Consider the following 16,743-nt stretch of genomic DNA (forward strand, 5'->3'; position numbering starts at 1 on the left):
GCTCCAGGCCGGGCCGGACGGGGCCCTGAGCCCCCCGGCCTCGCGGGAGACGCCCCCGGCCGCGGCGAGGGGCTGGCCCGGCTGGTCTGCGAAGGTCCCCTCGGACCCAGACGGGGCCGAGGTTCGACGGCGCCCCGCGTCTGCCGAGCCGGGTGGGAGCCGGCAGGCGGGCCCCAGCCGCGGCCTGCTCTCCTCTGCCCCTCGCCTCGCCCTGTCCTGGCTGCCATCCTAGTTCACGGAGATGTTGATCTCTGGTCCCTGGCGATGCATCAGCTCAGACTGGAGGGAGAAGCGAGAGGGGGGCGAGGCTGGCAGCGCTCCCGGCCCGTGCTCCCACCGTGCCACCAGCTGCAGCCCCGCCGGGCAGCTCGGTCCTGAGCTCCAGCCCGGCGCAGCCCCCGCACCAAAGCATCCCCGGCGACGGCTGTGGACGAGCGTAGCGCCCAGAACGTCACCCACCTCTTCGCGGTTGCTTTCCTCCTCCTTCCGCTTCCCGGGCTGTTTCCCCTCTGCCTCCTTCCTGGCCGTTTCGGGCAGGAGGCTGTCCAGCCAGCTCAGGTCGCGCAGGGAGAAGACGCACTCCAGTCCCTTCCGGATCCCCACCAGCGCCAGCAGCTGGGGCCAGGGCGAAGCATGGATCAGCATCGCGCAGTGCTTGGGGCTGGGGGCCAGGCAACAGGCAGCGTGGTGCCTCTCACACCCCCTCCGTCCCCCTGGTAAATGCCAGGGAGGTGGCACATCACCTCTCCTGGCTTGGGCCCAGGGGACGATGCTTGCACAATGCCTGCAAAGCGGTGGCGGCCCCAACCCAGGAGGTGAAGGCTGGTGGCCAAGCCATGTTGTGGCCCTGCAGGGACCCCACCAGCTCTCGGGGGTCTGAGCAGCCATGTACGCTGCCCGCCAGGGCAGCGCCCGCACCATTGCCTAAGGCGAGCACCAAGGCTCCAGCGACGCTCAGGGCAAGTGTGGGCAGCACCCAGCCCGGCACCGAAGCAGTGCCACCCAATGAAAAGGGGCATCATACCATCACTGGGAAAATAATAGCGGCCATGGTGGACTTCAGGACCCAGAGCAGGGCCAGGCACAGCAGCTGGATGATGGTGAAGAGGTGCACTCTGCGCAGAGGAACGTGGCGGAGGTAGGCGAGGTCTGGCTGGTGCTTGGCTGGCATCAGGAGCAGCCGCACGCGGTCTGTGAGCTGTAGCGAGAGGATGGCATGTGGGTCACACACCTCCAGCTTTCAGGCAGCTCTCACCCACCTCCCTGTTGGGACTGGGGCTGGCAGCATGGGTTTTCGCCATTGTTTTTGCAGTTCGGTCTTCCTGCTGTCTGCCCTGACCGCCAGCATGATGCCTGGGTGGGTGAATTTGTCTGCAAAACTAGGGGTCTTGGTACCAGCATCAGCCCAGGCCAGGGGAGTGCTTTCCAGGCAGACATCTAGAAAGGGCTCAGGCTTGTCTTAAAGGGTTAATTGAGCAATAACAACCCCTTGATCCCTCTCCCTGCATGCAGGAAACTGCTGCTGCCTTTGCCAGAGCACAACCCTGGATTCCCCAAGCGGAGGGAGGGGTGGAAGGGGTTTCCCAGCCTGTCATCCAGAGCAGGGTAATTGCAAGGAAAATGTACTGTTTAGAGGAAAAAAAGGGGTAGGTATTTCTGGAGTGGGGATTTTTTTCCCCTCTGTGGGTTTCTCAGGAGAGGAACAGAGCTGGCACATCAGCGGCAATGCCAGGACCAAAGGACCAGCAGGTCCCAGCTCTGCCTGCAGCTCCCAGATGGGGACATCCCTGTGGCTTTGAGAGCAAGTCTGGGTTATCTATTGGTCCCTCCACTTCTCCCAAGCCACCTGATCCATCAGTGCAGCAGTCACTTGTGCTCCTCAGCATCCCAGGCACCTCCCTTTCCCTTTTCTCTGCCCCAGAAAGGTCCCTCTGTCCCTCCTTGCCCTGGGCCTGGCGGGGAACTGACCCACGTACCAGGCTGCACGTCACGCAGAGATAAAATCCAGGCTCTGCTGCGCAGTGAGAGCTGGTATTGAGCAAGCCCCCTCATCGCCAAAACAGACCCCACCAGCACCCCCGGCGCAGCCCCCGCTCACCTGGATGCTGTTCAGTGCTGCCACCCCCATGTGCAGAAAGACCCCGTACAGCACCGGCATCGGGATGTGCTGCAAAACAGCGGGGTGAGGGGTCAGCAGGGCGCAATTCCCCGAGGGGACTGCGCTTGCTGAGCATCCTCTCCTGTGTAAAAGCCTGCACATGTGGCTGCAGTGTTTGCTTCCTTCATTTCCAACAGCCCAGTTTAATTTCATGGCTTTTTGCTTATCTTTTGGCTTCGAGGGCTTTAAAGCCCAGACGTGCTCCTAGCTACGGTGCTCCTGCAGGGACATTGCAGTCTTCAGAGAGGGGAAACATGCACCAAGTTCCTTGCCCTGTTTTCCAGCCCATGGTGGGAGCAATCCAGGCTGGAGATGGAGAACACGACGCCAAGCCACTTGGAGATACGGCTTATGGGTCAGGATCTATAAATGCTGGGGGGTTCCTGCCTCCCCAGCACATCGCTTTCCTTTTTACCTCCTCCTCTGCAACTGTGATCTAGCTCCTGCCCTCTGTGTTGCTCAGCATGGTTTGGTTTTTTCCTAAGCCTAGGCAGGCAAGGAGGGAGAAGGGGGTCATTTGCTGCTCCCCCTGGATTCTACCAAGGACACAGGGACTGGCCAGGGCTGGGTTGGCTTCCCTGGCATCACACAAGGGCCATTTGAGAGGAAGCATTGACCCACATGCCTGAGGCAGGAGGTAACTGCTAGTCCTGGGGCTGCTGCAGGTGTGGCAGGGGGGGTTATAAGGGGAGATGGATCCTTGCATGAAGGACCAAGCCAGACTCATCCTGGGGCTGAGGAGGCAAGAAGAGTTGCTCTGGGCAAGGCTCCCAAATCCCACAGACACCACTCACTGACCTGCATCTCGCCACCTGCTGCAAAGGGAGAGGGAGGACCAGGCAGGCTTGGTCTCTGGTTTCTCCACCACAAAATCACAGAATGGTTTGGGTTGGAAGGGACCTTCACAGACCATCCAGTCCAACCCCTCACCATGGGCAGGGACGTCTTCCACTAGACCAGGTTGCTCAAAGCCCTGTCCAACCTGGCCTTGAACACTGCCAGCAATGGGGCAGCCACAACCTCTGTGAGCAACCTGTCCCAGTGCTTCACCACCCTCATCGTAAAACATTTCTTCCTTTTGTCCAGTCTAACCCTGCCCTCTTGCAGTTCAGAACTGTTGCCCCTTGTCCTGTCACGGCAGGCCCTGGTAAAAAGTCTCTCTCCATCTTTCTTAGAAGCCCCCTTTAGGTATTGAAAGGCTGTAAGAAGGTCTCCCCAGAACCTTCTCTTCTCCAGGCTGAACAACCCCAACTCTCTCAGCCTCTCCCCGTCGCAGAGCTGTTCCAGCCCTCGGACCATTTCGGTGGCCTCCTCTGGCCCCGCTCTCACAGATCCGTGTCTGTCTTGTGCTGGGGACCCCAGAGCTGGAGGCAGTGCCCCAGGGGAGTCTCAGGAGAGCGGAGCAGAGGGGGACAATCCCCTCCCTTGCCCTGCTGGCCACGCTGCCTGTGATGCAGCCCAGTAGACGCTTGGCTTTCCGGGCTGCGAGCGCACATTGCAGGCTCATGTCCCATCTGTCACCCACCAGTACCCCCAAGTCCTTCTCGGCAGGGCTGTTCTCAGTCCCTTCATCCCCAGCCTGTATTGATACTGGGGGTTGCCCCGACCCAGCTGCAGGACCTTGCACCTGGCCTTGTTGAACCTCGTGAGGTTCACATGGGTCCATGTCCTCCAAGGTCCCTCTGGATGACATCCCTTCCCTTGGGCGTGTCAACCACACCACTCAGCTTGGAGTCCACTGTAGATCTGCACTCAATCCCACTATGTCATTGATGAAGATATTATGTAGTATTGATCCCAGTAGGGACCCTGGAGGGACACCACTCATTACTGGTTTCCACTTGGACATTGAGGCACTGACTGTAACTTTTTGGATGCGGCCATCCAGCCAATTCCTTATCCATCTAACAGTCCATCCATCAATCCCATATCGTTCCAATTTGAAGCTAAGAATGTTGTGGGGGGGGCAGTATCAAAGGCTTTACAAGGCCATCCTCAGAGGTGAGGACAGAGGTGGAGGAAAAAGGACCGCCTGCCTGCCGCCATGTAATCCAGATGTGGCCAGGGTACCCTGGTGGGGCTCTGCCTAATGTGGCAGCAGCGGCAGGCGAGAGCCAACATCAGCCAGGCTCCGCTCCCCACGTGGCGGTGTGGAGGGTAGTGGTGGGGTGCGTTAGGGGACCCCGATGCCCACAGGGAGGCTGGCCAGCTGACACAGGGCAGCAGTGTGCTGGTGTGCCAGCCCTCCTGCGGCACTCAAGCCAAACCCTTTGCCCAGCCCCTTCCCACACAGCGCACAGATCCCTACCTGCCAGCCAGGCTTCCCGCGATGGATTGATGGGATAAGGGACGGCGGGGTTAGGAACCCTCCAGCCTTACGGGATATGGCCACACCCCCGCCTTGGAAAAGAGGCCAAACCCAGCAGCCAGGCTCCCTACCTTGAGAACGGGTGCCATGAACACAGAGACTCCCGTCAGGATGAAGACGGCCAGGCCGGTCAGCCTCTGCTCCCTGTGGGCAGCAGCGCAGGTGTCGTGGGTGCCCCGGGGTCCTTTGGGAGCCCGCAGCCCCTGCCTGCCCTCCTGGCCCCCAGGGTCTCTGCTCTTTTCAGCTTTGATGGCCACGGGCACTGGTGGCATCCCCGGGGAGACACAAGCAGCCCCAAAGCCGGATCTGCCGGCCAGCGTGGGCACGGCCCTGCTGCCTCCTGGCTCTGCAGCAGGGGCTCCCCCAAAGCGGGGCCCAGGCTCGTTGCGTACCTGATGCCCAGGAACTCGGGGTGCTCGCCGGGGGCCGAGGTTGCGCTCTCCTTCCTCAGGCTCTCCATGTGTGCCAGGGAGATGACGGTGGCCGAGACATACCAGGGGAGGCCGGTGGCGGAGGTGACGACCATCAGGAGGGAGACACAGAGGAGGTCCAGGTGAAAGCCTGCTCCTTTCTGCAGTGGGAGAGGCAGTGGGGCTGTGGGCAAGCCGTCTCCCCCGGCAGCATCAGAGGGGCAGCAGTGGGGTCTTCGCACCTTGCCAGCCAGTTCGGGGTGCCACTTTCCCCTGGCTGCCCCCCTGGCCCACGGGGTCTGGCCAGGACCTGGGTCCTCCCTGTAGGCTGGGTCCTGCCCATCCCCTGTCCCCCACTCACCTGCAGCTTGTACTCCCTGCGGTTAAGGATGACAGCTGTGATCTGCTGGTCCATGAAAATGAGGATGATGACAAGGACAGCAGGCACCACGGACACCAGGCAGACCCACCATGGATTGGCTCCAAAGGGGAAGATGATCCAGCCCCGCACTGGGTTCGTGGGCTGCGGAGAGCAGAAGGATCATGACAGCTGCCACCTGCCTGTGGGGTCTGCGGCACAGCCGGGTGACAGGACCAGGCCTGGGTGCCCAGGCTGGAGCCCTCTGGGCATGCAGGGATGCTCCACCCGGGGAGAGGAAGAGCATCCTCTCTCGTCCTGGGGATGCTTCTGGGAAGTACGACCCACCAGCCCCCCATGAGGACACCCTGGCTGTGGCAGAGCAGGGGGTTGCTCCTGGGCACCACAAGCCAGGAGCCAGGCATGTGCCCCCAGGAGCAGGTGGAAGAGGTGGCACTGGGTGTTGATGATGGCAATGCCAAGGAGATGGCAGTGAGCACGGGCTGCTCTGAGGTGCTGCCAGCCCTGCTCCACACCCAGGGCGGGGAGCCCAAGCCCGGACTTGAGCCTGTGGCTCTCGCTCCAGTGTGAGCTGTACCATGACGTGGTTAGTCCAGGGCCGAGCCAGGTTATTTACAGAATGTGGGATCGGCTGTGGTTCAACCCCTTCTTGTTTGCTGGGGTGCAGCCTGCATCCCTATAGGCCTGGACCCAGCAGTCGGAAGGACAGCAGCAGCACAGCAGGATGGCCACTGTGGGGGGCACAGACCCACTCCCTGACAGCGCCATGCCCACCCCACCGGCACCTTCAGCTCACTGGGGACAAGGAGCTTGGGGGTCTCCAGGCCCAGGGCAGCATCGACGGCACAGGAGGCGAGGATGGCCAGGATGATGGCGAAGTCGCTTACCAGCTTCCGCACCTGCAGATGGAGAGGACTTGTCCTGGGCTGGCCGGGGTGGGGGGCTGCCCCAGGAACACCCCCGGAGCCATCCCCACATCACCAGGACGGGTGGCCATGCAGCCAGGGTGGCCAAAGGATGCTCACTCCCGCAGGGAAGTAGCGGCTGCTCCTGAAGCACTTGAGTGCAGTGCAGGAGAGGAAGGTGCCCCCAAAGAGCAGGAAGGAGACGAGGGTGACATCAGGCACATACTGGCAGCTGGTCCCCAGGAGGTGCCCGCCTTGACCCAGGCACTGGGTCCTGCTCAGACCAGCTGGGGCGGCAGGAGGCTGTGGGGACAGGGCAGGGAGCGAGGAGGGGTCATGCATGGACACCTCGGGCCCACCCCAGCCCCTCGCCCAACTGCCTGGGAACAGGGGCTGTACCTGCAGGGGGGCCAGGGGCGAGGGGAGCGGCGTGTCATTCCCTGCGGAGCTGTGACCTGCAAGTGGATGGGGGGTCAGGGTGCCAGCACCATGGGGACGCTCCATCAGGGATGACTGGGACTGCACTGCCATCAGAGCAGCTCCCCAGGCTCTCCCCAAGGGCTCAGGGTGCTACATGGTGCCTCATGGGACCCCTGAGGCCCCGGCACCAGCAGATGCCCAGGGAGCACCAAGGGGGGATGCCCCTGTGAAGGGCTTGGCTAAAGCACCAGCCACTCAGAGGCATCAGCAGCCCCAGGCCGTGCCCAGCACTGATACTTTTGGTACATGGTGTGGGTCCCATTTGCAGGATCAGTGTGGACACCTCTTCAGGCCCCGAGAACCACCCTGTGATTTACAGACCAGGCTGGAAACAGCAGCGCAAACCCGCCCAGGTGCCCACGTCCAACCCCTGCCATCCTCCATCCTGGAGCCACGGGAGCCGGACCCTGGCGGAGGGTGTTCCTGGCACTGCCCTGCCCAGTGCCTGGGCAGTGCCAGAAGGCAGAGATGGATGGACAGACGGCATGGAGAGGAGTGGAGGAAGGTGCCGATGTGGCCGGGCAGGCGAGGATGGGATTGAGCAGCCTCCTCCTCCTCCAGCACCTTCTGCCATCTAGTCAGGCAGCTGGGTCCCAGTGGAGTCCCAGTGCGGCAGCCTCCTGTTTCCCACCAGCCCCACAGCTGCTTGGGCTCACCGGGGCTGGACAAGTTGCAGACGCAACTGTAGGATGTGACGTTGTCCAGCCGGTACTGCCAGTTGATGGGGAAGGCATCCGCCAGGCTCAGCATCTTCTTCAGGGAGTCATAGATGAATATCAAGCTGATGAGGGCACAGAAGCCTTCCTCGGTGAAGCGGGTGAAGTACCGCACCAGGTGGCTGGCCTCGGTGGCCACCAAGACCACGCCAAAAAAGGCCACCCAGAGCCCGATCCAGAGGCGAAACTCCAAGTAGTCCAGGCTGTGGTCCCTGGTGGGAAGAGTGACCCAAAGCCTCAACAATGACACCCGCCTGGCATGATGGGGGCCCATGCCCCAGCCAGGGGACGGTGGCCCGAGGAACCGTCCCTGGCAGGGTACTTACTGGCTGAAGGAGAAGAGGAGGCGCTCGAAGACCAGCATGGGGCCAGTGCTGCTCAGGATGGTCAGGGGCTGGCCGGAAAAGAGGCAGAAGATGGAGCCGGCAAAGGCCGTGCCCAGGAAGCTCTCCAGCACCCCCTGAAACGCAGGGAAGGGGTGCCAGGCGCCAGTCACGTGGCAGGGATGGGGGTCCCAGGCCTGTCTCCCACAGCAGCACAGCTGCAGCCAGCTGCCCACACCTCCCTCCACTGCAGGGTGCAGGGTCAGTGCTCAGGGACCACAGAGGCCAGGGAAGGATGCAGGATTCGGGCGATGCTCAGGATGCCCCAGGGGCACCACTGGCTCCCCGGGCACTGGTGGGAGGTGGGCACCCAGGAGACCCACGGGCTGGGCTGAGTGGGGTTGGTGCGGGGCACCCCGCAGCCGCACCGACCTGCATGTTGGCAGTCGCATCCCCCAGCATGCCCCCAAAAGTGATGGCGTTGGTGACCGTCGCCAGGTAGATGTAGAGCACTGCAGAGAGGCACTGGGGGTGCAGGGCGTCAGAGAAGTCGCTGCCGTACCATGGTGCCTTCCTCCGGATGTCTCGCAGCAGCCCCCCAAAAAGCCTGGGGCAGCGGATGGAGATCTCAGAGCAGCCTCTGCCAGCCAGCCATCACCCCCTGAGAGAGCTGCAAGGCAGGGGACGGTCCCTTCCCCAGAAGACACCAGCCCAAAGTGGTTTGGACGTGGTGGCCCCATGTGCTGGGGAGAGCCAGCGCCCTGCCCCAAATTCGGCATCCTGCTGCATGTCTCACCACCCTTGTCCTTCCCGGCACCCACCTGCCCGTCCTCTCCAGCTCCTCCCTGGAGCACGGGTGCCCCAGGCTGGCTCTGTCCCCAGCTGCTGCCATGTTCCCGTTGCTGTGGGACTGCTGATCTGGCAGGGGCATGGTGGTCCTGTGGCAGACCAGAACCTGAGCCAACAGGTTTCAGGTTGGAGCCCTCAGGACCCAGCTGCGTCTAGGGGATGCTATGAGGGGACAGGGAGGATGGAGAGGGGACAAGGGTGCAAGCAGGGCTGGGTGGACCTCGTGTATCCCCTGATAATGAGGAGGAGGAGAAAGATCAGGAGGAGGAGGAGAGATGGGGAGGTTGGACTAGGTGATCTTCAAAGGTCCCTTCCAACCCAAACATGATCTCCTCCAGCAAGCACTGGAGCCAGCCCTAGCGGGACCAGTTTTGTTGGAGGAGTCAGGCAGAGCCAGAGGTGTCCTGCTCGGAGGTTGAGTTTTACATCTGAGTGCTGAAACCCAGCGTTCCCAGCAGCTCCTGCAGGAAGGGCACGTGGGGCGGTTTTGCCATCCCCTGCCAAGTGGGACGGCAGGACCAACATCAGCGGGGAGCAGAGCTGTTGTCATCAGCTGGAGCTGCAGAGGGGCTTGGCTGGGAGGACCCCACTGGCAAAGGCTGGCTCCTGGGTGGCTTCATCCCCCATGGAGATGGAGATTTCAGTGTCACAGACAGAGGTCTCCACCTGCAGAGGGGCTGGCAGAGGCTGTGGGTGCCCTCCCTCCAGCCTACCTCCTGTGTGGAGACAGCAGACAGCTCAGCGGAGGAATTCGGGCACTGGGGTCCCATTTCCTGGGAGGAAGCACAGTCAGCTCATCCAGGAACACCTCCATCCCTGCAATGAGGTCCTCTCGGTGCTCAGCCTGCCGGGCAACCCTTTGGAAGAGCTGTGGGGAGGTGCCATGGCTTAGCCACCACGTCCCTGCATTCAGCCACTCGGAGCCTTCCTCCCAGCCTGCAGCCATCACCGAGAAAGGCACCCATCCACTTCAGTGCAACGGGTGCACCTACATCCTACAGACCCACCCTAAACCTTTGTTTTCTTATCCTGGGCAAGGGAGGCCACCTGCTTGCCCTATCCTTTGCCTCCCCTGCTGCAGCCTGCAGAGGAGAGGAGCTCCAGTGTCCTCAGCCTAGGCCTCATCCCAGGCCCATCCCACCCATGGGTGCTACACCAGGCTCACCTCATCCATCAGCAGCGTGGCCATGGCCCTGCCAACCTCATGGTAGGCTTTCACTTTGGCTCGGGGACCCAGCAGAATGAAGAGGAACCTGCAGGTGAAACAGCACATCTCCTGAGCAGCCCTCCCTTTGCCGAGGGATGCTTCTCCCAGGGGAGACTATGGTGCTGCAGGGATGCTGGGGACGGCAGCTGGGTAGGTTTGTGGGGGCTGCTGCCACCCTAAGGGGTGGCCACCCTAAGCAGGGGGTGGGGAGCAGAAGACAAGACACGTGTCTGCTGCCCACTGCATGGAAACCCCACGGGAGACCATGGGACCACCAGGACTCTGGCTGGATCACAGGGTCTGCAGAAACCTGGGCTGGGGGCGGGGAGATGACAGGTCTTGGGGGCAGAGAAGGAGACATCCTCGGCTGGGGATGACTGTGGGGTCACATTCTCAGCTGGGGGTATCTGTGGGGTCAAGCTCTGGGATGGGGATGTCTGTGGGGTCAAGGTCTGACTGGGGCTATCATGGGGTCATGCTCATGGGAATGTTGCTTGCAGGCAGGATGCAGGACCATTAGCATCGGGAAGGAGAACTTGCCAGCTGCATGGGCAGCAGGTTTGATAGGACTACAGGGACATGGGAGGAGATTGGAAAGAGGGCTCAGAGTTGTTGAAGAACTACGGCTAAAATCCCACACCTCAGAGGGTGCTGCAAAATAATAAGGTCTCCAGAGGGACAGCCCATCCAAATATTTAACCAAACCCTCCACTTCTTTCCAAAACTGGCAAAAACAGTTACAGTCCTGGTACCCCAAGGTTGTGGAGCAGTTCCAGTCATTGCACCTCGACCAAACCTGCAGAGAGGGGGTAGGGAAACTCCTCCGACAGCATGAGCAGGGCTGAAGGTGGCTTGACAGAACCTCCTGCAGCCCTGATGTGTGGCATCAGTGCTGGAGGCCTCCCAGAGCCTTTTCTGAGGGGTCAGGAGGTGACGGTAGCCACCTGGGATTGCTTTCACCTAGGCATCTTCATCAAGGCAATGAGAAAACCTTAGGATCCTAGAGAGGGACCTGGGTGGGAGATAGCCCCGAGACCGTGGCTGCACCCACGGGACAGCCCAGGGCGGTCAGCAAAGGGGATGGCACCACGGGCAAAGGGATGGGCAGGGACAAGCTCTCCTTCCTCTCCTGTTTGGGGGAGGAAAATACAGAGCAAGGGGTTGTCGTGAGCCTCTCGAGACCCACGGGGGCTCCCCGGCAACCCGCCACCCATCTCCCACCAAGGAGAGAGCAGGACGTGGATGGATGTCCTGCTCCACCCAGCTCGGGGAGGATGGGTGCTCTGGGCAGAGTGACCAGGAGGTGGCAATGTCCCTCCTGATCCCAGCCTGCCTCCTCCGCACACTCCCTAAGGGAGTCCCCAGCTCAAGGGACACACCGACCGTTTCCCCTTATGGCTTCAGATGATGCATTCCTCAACCTTCTGCCCTGCTCCTTTCCTCCTATGCCAACAGTGCCACAAGAGCCACCCCACCGCTTAGGAGAGCATCATGGGCAGCAGGAGGGCAAGAGGCTCCTGCAAACCTGTGTCCCTTCCCAGCTGCGAGCCCCCATGCTCCCGGGCAGTAAGTGGAGATCATCCAGACCCTCATAAGGAGGAGAGTGAATGCAGAGCCCAGGTGGCGATAACCCAGGGGATGTCCCCCCCCAGGATCCCCAACAGATACTCCACTCTCAGCCCATCATGGGATACTCCTAAGGAGCTGGGAAAAGCAGGAGGGGAAGCAGTGAGCCAGGGTTCTGGGACTGCATGTGGCATTGGGTGCTGTACCCTTTGCTTTTGCCAAGCAAAACCCTGTCCTGTGCAGGAGGGAGCGGGGAGACAGGGATGAAGAGGGGCACAGGGCCATCAGCCGTGTTCCATTTACCTGCTGGGGAGAGCAACTTCAGCCAGCGAGCCGAGGGCCACCCCTCGCCTGAGGCGGATGAAGGCAGTGAAGGGTTTCTCCAGGAATTCAACTTCACCTACCACAACGTGGGCTGCTTCGGCCCCCAGTGGGACCTTCTTCTTAAATCGGTTTCTCAGCTGAAAGGAAAGGGATGCAGCAGCTTGGCATTCGGGATGCAGCAGCTGCTCTCAGCCCAGCTCCATCCTGCCTTACCTGCTCCTTAAGAGGTGTTTCAGAGAGCTGGGCTCCGGGCTCAGACCAGATTTTGGCCTTCCCTGCAAAGAAAGGGAGAAAGCAGCAAGATACATGTGCAATTGAGCAGCTAGCACAGGTCTTGCCCCAGGCTGGTGGCAGCAGAGAGATGCCCAGTGGGACAGCCATGTCGCCACCCATGGCCAGGCACCGTGCCTACCTCGGCAGGGAGAGAGGCCGAGCTCAGCGAGGAGCCGCAGCAGGGATTTGGTGGGCTGGTGCCGTGGCTGGCGGAGCAGGAGGGCTGCCAGGCGCTCCCTCAGCTCAGGTTGCAGCTCTGCTTCCTCGGGCTGCCCGGAAAGCGCCTTGTCTGCAATAGGGATGGGGACAGCCCTGAGTCCCTCTGTTTTCCTGCCCGGTGGGGGGGCTGCCCAGGGAAAAGCCCACTTTGCTGGAGCAGCAGACAGCCACCCCAGGTACCCGGCTATCATGCATCAGTGGTTTTATACAGGGACCTCCTGGTGGCCTTTTCCCTCTCTGGTGACCAGCCTGTCCCAGGAGGTGACCTTTGCATTCCCCACGTACCGATTATTTCCTTGAAACTGGGGGCATCCAGATCCAGGAGCATTGTCCCCTTCTGCAGGCACGTCCTCAGCTGGAAGAGGCTGTGCAGGGGGAGGGCTGGGACATGGGGTGCACTCCAGCGCTCCCCGCCATCCTCCACCTTCTCCTCGAACTTTATCCACCTGCCCGGGGAGATGTGCAGGGTCAGCAGCAGGGTAGTCCCATGCCAGGCAGTGGGAGATAGAGCTTGGGTCCATCTCTGACTGTGGCATGGGGCTGCCAGGGGGGAGGGGGGAAGTTGGGGGCTCAGAGGGGGCTGCAGTAGGGTCATGGGGCAGGGGCAGGTGGGCAGCCTCAGTGGTCACATCCCCATTCCTGCTGTCCACACCTCGCTCCGATCTCCTGATCAGGGGGATTTCACCACTTATGGGATCACAGAAGGGTTTGGGTTGGAAGGGACCTTCACAGGCCATCCAGTTCACCATGGGCAGGGACACCTTCACTAGACCAGGTTGCTTAAAGCCCTGTCCAACCTGACCTTGAACACTTCCAGCAATGGGGCAGCCACAACCTCTGTGAGCAACCTGTCCCAGTGCTTCACCACCCTCATCGTAAAACATTTCTTCCTTTTGTCCAGTCTAACCCTGCCCTCTTGCAGTTCAGAACTGTTGCCCCTTGTCCTGTCACGGCAGGCCCTGGTAAAAAGTCTCTCTCCATCTTTCTTAGAAGCCCCCTTTAGGTATTGAAAGGCTGTAAGAAGGTCTCCCCAGAACCTTCTCTTCTCCAGGCTGAACAACCCCAACTCTCTCAGCCTCTCCCCGTCGCAGAGCTGTTCCAGCCCTCGGACCATTTCGGTGGCCTCCTCTGGCCCCGCTCTCACAGATCCGTGTCTGTCTTGTGCTGGGGACCCCAGAGCTGGAGGCAGTGCCCCAGGGGAGTCTCAGGAGAGCGGAGCAGAGGGGGACAATCCCCTCCCTTGCCCTGCTGGCCACGCTGCCTGTGATGCAGCCCAGTAGACGCTTGGCTTTCCGGGCTGCGAGCGCACATTGCAGGCTCATGTCCCATCTGTCACCCACCAGTACCCCCAAGTCCTTCTCGGCAGGGCTGCTCCCAACCCACCCGTCCCCAGGCTGTGCTGGCACTAGGGGTTGCCCTGCCGTTGGTAGCGCATGCCAGAGTCAAAACAGAAGTGTCTTGAGCTGTTTGCCATGCTCAGGCCCTGCCAAATATTTTAATGCCGGGAGCAGACAGAGCTTCCCTTTGTCCCCGTGGGTGGGCGCGCTGCTGCAGGGTGGCTCGGCATGCTGCACGGGAAGAGCATGCCCCAGCATAGCAGGCTCCTGCTGATGAGCAGCCATGCCAGGGAGAAGAGGGCTGGGTGCTGGGGAGAGCCGTCACAGCCTCAGCCTGCTGGCTTTGCCTCTCCCAGACCCTCCGACCCTGGGGGCAGACCTATTGCTGCCCTCAGACCCCTGTGGCCCTTGTCACTGTGCCCCTGCCGAGCCGTGGAGGGGTGGCGTGGGGACATCCCAGCCATGCTCCTGCCCCACACCAGCACCCAGCTAGCCCCGGCTCCTCTCCGTTGGGCCCCATCATCCCCAGACAAGCCTGCCCTGACTTACCCCCCAGCCACCTCCAGGGCGAAAGCATCAACGCACCATCCCAGCCCCAGCACAGCCACTGGAGCCTTGGCGAGGCCGCAAAGGCAGGAGCAGAAGCAAGGGTGCTGTGCCTGTGCAGGGTCACTGCTTGCGCCCTGCCTGACACTCTGCCCTCTCCCATGAAACGAGCCACCCTAAGCCAGGCAGAAGCACTGCAGGCACGGGCGGGGGCAGAGGGCAGCGAGCAGCCCTGCTTTGGGGCTGAGGTTGAGGAACCACCAGCCTTAGGAGATGCCGTGGGCTCCATCAGAGCTGGGCTTGGGCTTCCGAAAGTGTTGCCAGGCAGCTTGGCCATTGCAGGCGTGCCTACCTGGCCGTCTCTCTCCACTCCACCCCTGCCGGGGTGCTGAGTAGCTGGTTGAGCTGGATGAAGAGCAGCGGGTAGGTGGCATCCCCCCATTCTGCCTGCTGCAGGGCGGCACCGGCTCGCTCGGCTGCTGGGGCCATGCTGGAGGGGAAGATGCTGCAGCCGAAAGCCTGGTAGGGAGCTTCAGGGTTGCTCCCCTCCGGTCTGGGCTGTGAGAGGGCATCTGCTGCCTGGAGAGCCATGCTGGCTGCCCCAGGCATGTGGGCTCGCATGGCCACCAGCACTGGCAGCCACAGGCGTGGGGTCCCCTCCGGAGCTGCTAGCACTCACAGGTTCCCACTCATCCCACACCTTATAAAAGCTGCAAACCAGTTTAAACTGGCCACAAACCAATACACGGGAGCCAAGCCCAAAACAATGATCTCAAAACAGCAGGGCCAGCCCTGCGGGTCCCAGCGTGGCCAGGTCCTGCTACCCACAGCTGCCCACCACAGACCAGGGGACCCCCCTGCCTCCTTCTAGTGACCCGCGTGGACAAAGCTGCACCGGTGCTCTCGGGGGAGCAGCGTGTCCCCAACCCCTCCTGCACCCCACAATGCTTTGGCGAGGGGGCGGCAGGGCCGACCCCAGACAGCCGGTGGCAGTGTCGGTGCCTGCGCCAGTGTGCCTGTGCCCACTGCAGAAGGGGTGGCACGGCCCCGTGGCAGCTCTTCCTGGGAAAAGGGATGTGGGGACATGCTCTGGGGAAGGATGTGTCACCGCTGAGGAAATCCAGAGTGGGGCAAGAGGATGCTGCCAGCAGTGGGAGTCACGGCAAGGGCCAGGAGCGCATCAGGGCTGCGGCCATCCTGGTGCGCGGAGGGTGTCTGCATGAGCTGCAGCGGGTGCGCGGATGTTGCAGCGTGTGGAGGGAGGAAGGATGCGGGCACAGCCACATCACCCTGCCGGGCTCAGGGAGATGGCACAACCAGCACAGTGCTGCCGGCGGAGAGCAGCACCCTGTGCTTGCTCTGCCTGTGGCGTGCCCACCGCCGCCGTCACTGGGCCCGGCTCCCTTGGCTCCATGCAAACAAACAGCCGGGTTGTGTGCAGTGCAAACACGGCGGCAGGCAACACAAACACCCGGCCAGCACAGGCGGGTTTGTGCTGGAACCCGCTGGCCGCGGGCAGGATTCGGCCCCAGGAGCGGGCGCAGGGCCAGGCCCCACCACAGGTGAAGTCACGTTTCGGCGGGCTGCGGGTGGGTGCGCACCGGTCCGTGGGGTGCTGATACCTGCCTCGCAGCGCATGGGCTGGGGGGGGGGCACCTATCCTCACCAACCCCACTATCCCAAAGTACAACCAAACCTCACCCGTGCCCATCCCTTGCCCCATAGCTGACTCCCAGGGCTCCTTCCAACCCCACAACCAGCTTCACTCCAGCACCAGCAGCTGCCCAATGGGGCCTGCCTCATCCTGCCCCCCTTTAGTGCAGGCAGGAGGGGTGAAGGCAGCAGCCTGCGGCATGGTGGCGACGAAGGTGTGCCAGGGCACCCCGGGTGCCGAGGCATCCCCCGGCCGTGCGGTACCAGGTTCGGCTTAGGCCACCCCTGGCTCCTTGGAGACCCCTCACTGGGGTGTGATTCCAGGGGTGCACGCGGTGTGTGTGGGGGGATCACAGAGCTTGTGGGGTTGCATTCGTGGGGGGGTCACATGGTGTGGGGGGGTCACATGGAATGGGGGGAGCACATGGTGGGGGCCTCACATGGTGTGTGGGGGGATCGCATGGCATGGCAGGGGGTCACACCTTGCGGGGGGGCCTATCTGGCCAGCTGTCCCTTGGCTCTGCCATGCCTGCCCTCCCCCAGCTTCAGGGCTGCCATGGGTTCCGCCACCCCAGTCCCCCTCACCCCAGTCCCCCTCACCCATGTGGAGGCCTGGGGACTTGGCGGTGGCCTTGGCGGGCTGCCCTGTGCCCCAGCCCTACCCTGCACCCCATCCTCCTGTCCCCACAGTGCTGTTACAGTGCTCCCCAGGGCCATCCTCCTGGGGGAACAACGCTGCCCATGGGGCTAGATCCTGGCACCCGCCTCTCCCTCGGCCTTCGCACCCCCAACCGTGCTCCCTGTACCCCCCCAGCCACACTCCCTGTGCCTGCCAGGCTGTTTGCTCTGCAATACCAGTGTGTGCCCAAGGCAGGTGCCACCATGCGTGGGGGGTGCCCTTGGCCAGGGTGGGGACCACGGGGAGACCCCCCCCAGGCAGCAGGACCCATGGATGAGGAGAGCCGGGGAGGCCCCGGGGCACCCAAACCTTCCCGTGGGTTAGCCCCCCCTCTGGTGGGGGCCACCCCAG

The 16,743-nt window shown here is 62.3% G+C and overlaps 1 protein-coding gene across 1 annotated transcript; it reads right to left on the reverse strand.

Moving 5' to 3' along the window:
- Positions 1-139: 139 nt before the first annotated feature.
- On the reverse strand, positions 140-14,681 carry SLC4A9 (solute carrier family 4 member 9). Its single transcript, XM_029998582.1, has 21 exons — positions 14,413-14,681; positions 12,463-12,623; positions 12,098-12,247; positions 11,899-11,960; positions 11,665-11,822; positions 9,754-9,841; positions 9,302-9,456; positions 8,561-8,677; positions 8,172-8,346; positions 7,743-7,876; positions 7,357-7,628; positions 6,620-6,675; positions 6,341-6,523; positions 6,101-6,214; positions 5,298-5,459; positions 4,919-5,097; positions 4,598-4,670; positions 2,099-2,167; positions 1,025-1,198; positions 460-615; positions 140-279 (listed from the first exon to the last, which is right to left on the reverse strand). The coding sequence occupies exons 1-21, from the start codon at positions 14,679-14,681 to the stop codon at positions 229-231; spliced, it is 2,958 nt and encodes a 985-aa protein (XP_029854442.1). The 3' UTR covers positions 140-228.
- Positions 14,682-16,743: the final 2,062 nt, after the last annotated feature.

The sequence above is a fragment of the Aquila chrysaetos genome, chromosome 22 (genome assembly GCF_900496995.4).
Source record: "Aquila chrysaetos chrysaetos chromosome 22, bAquChr1.4, whole genome shotgun sequence".
Lineage (NCBI taxonomy): Eukaryota > Metazoa > Chordata > Aves > Accipitriformes > Accipitridae > Aquila > Aquila chrysaetos.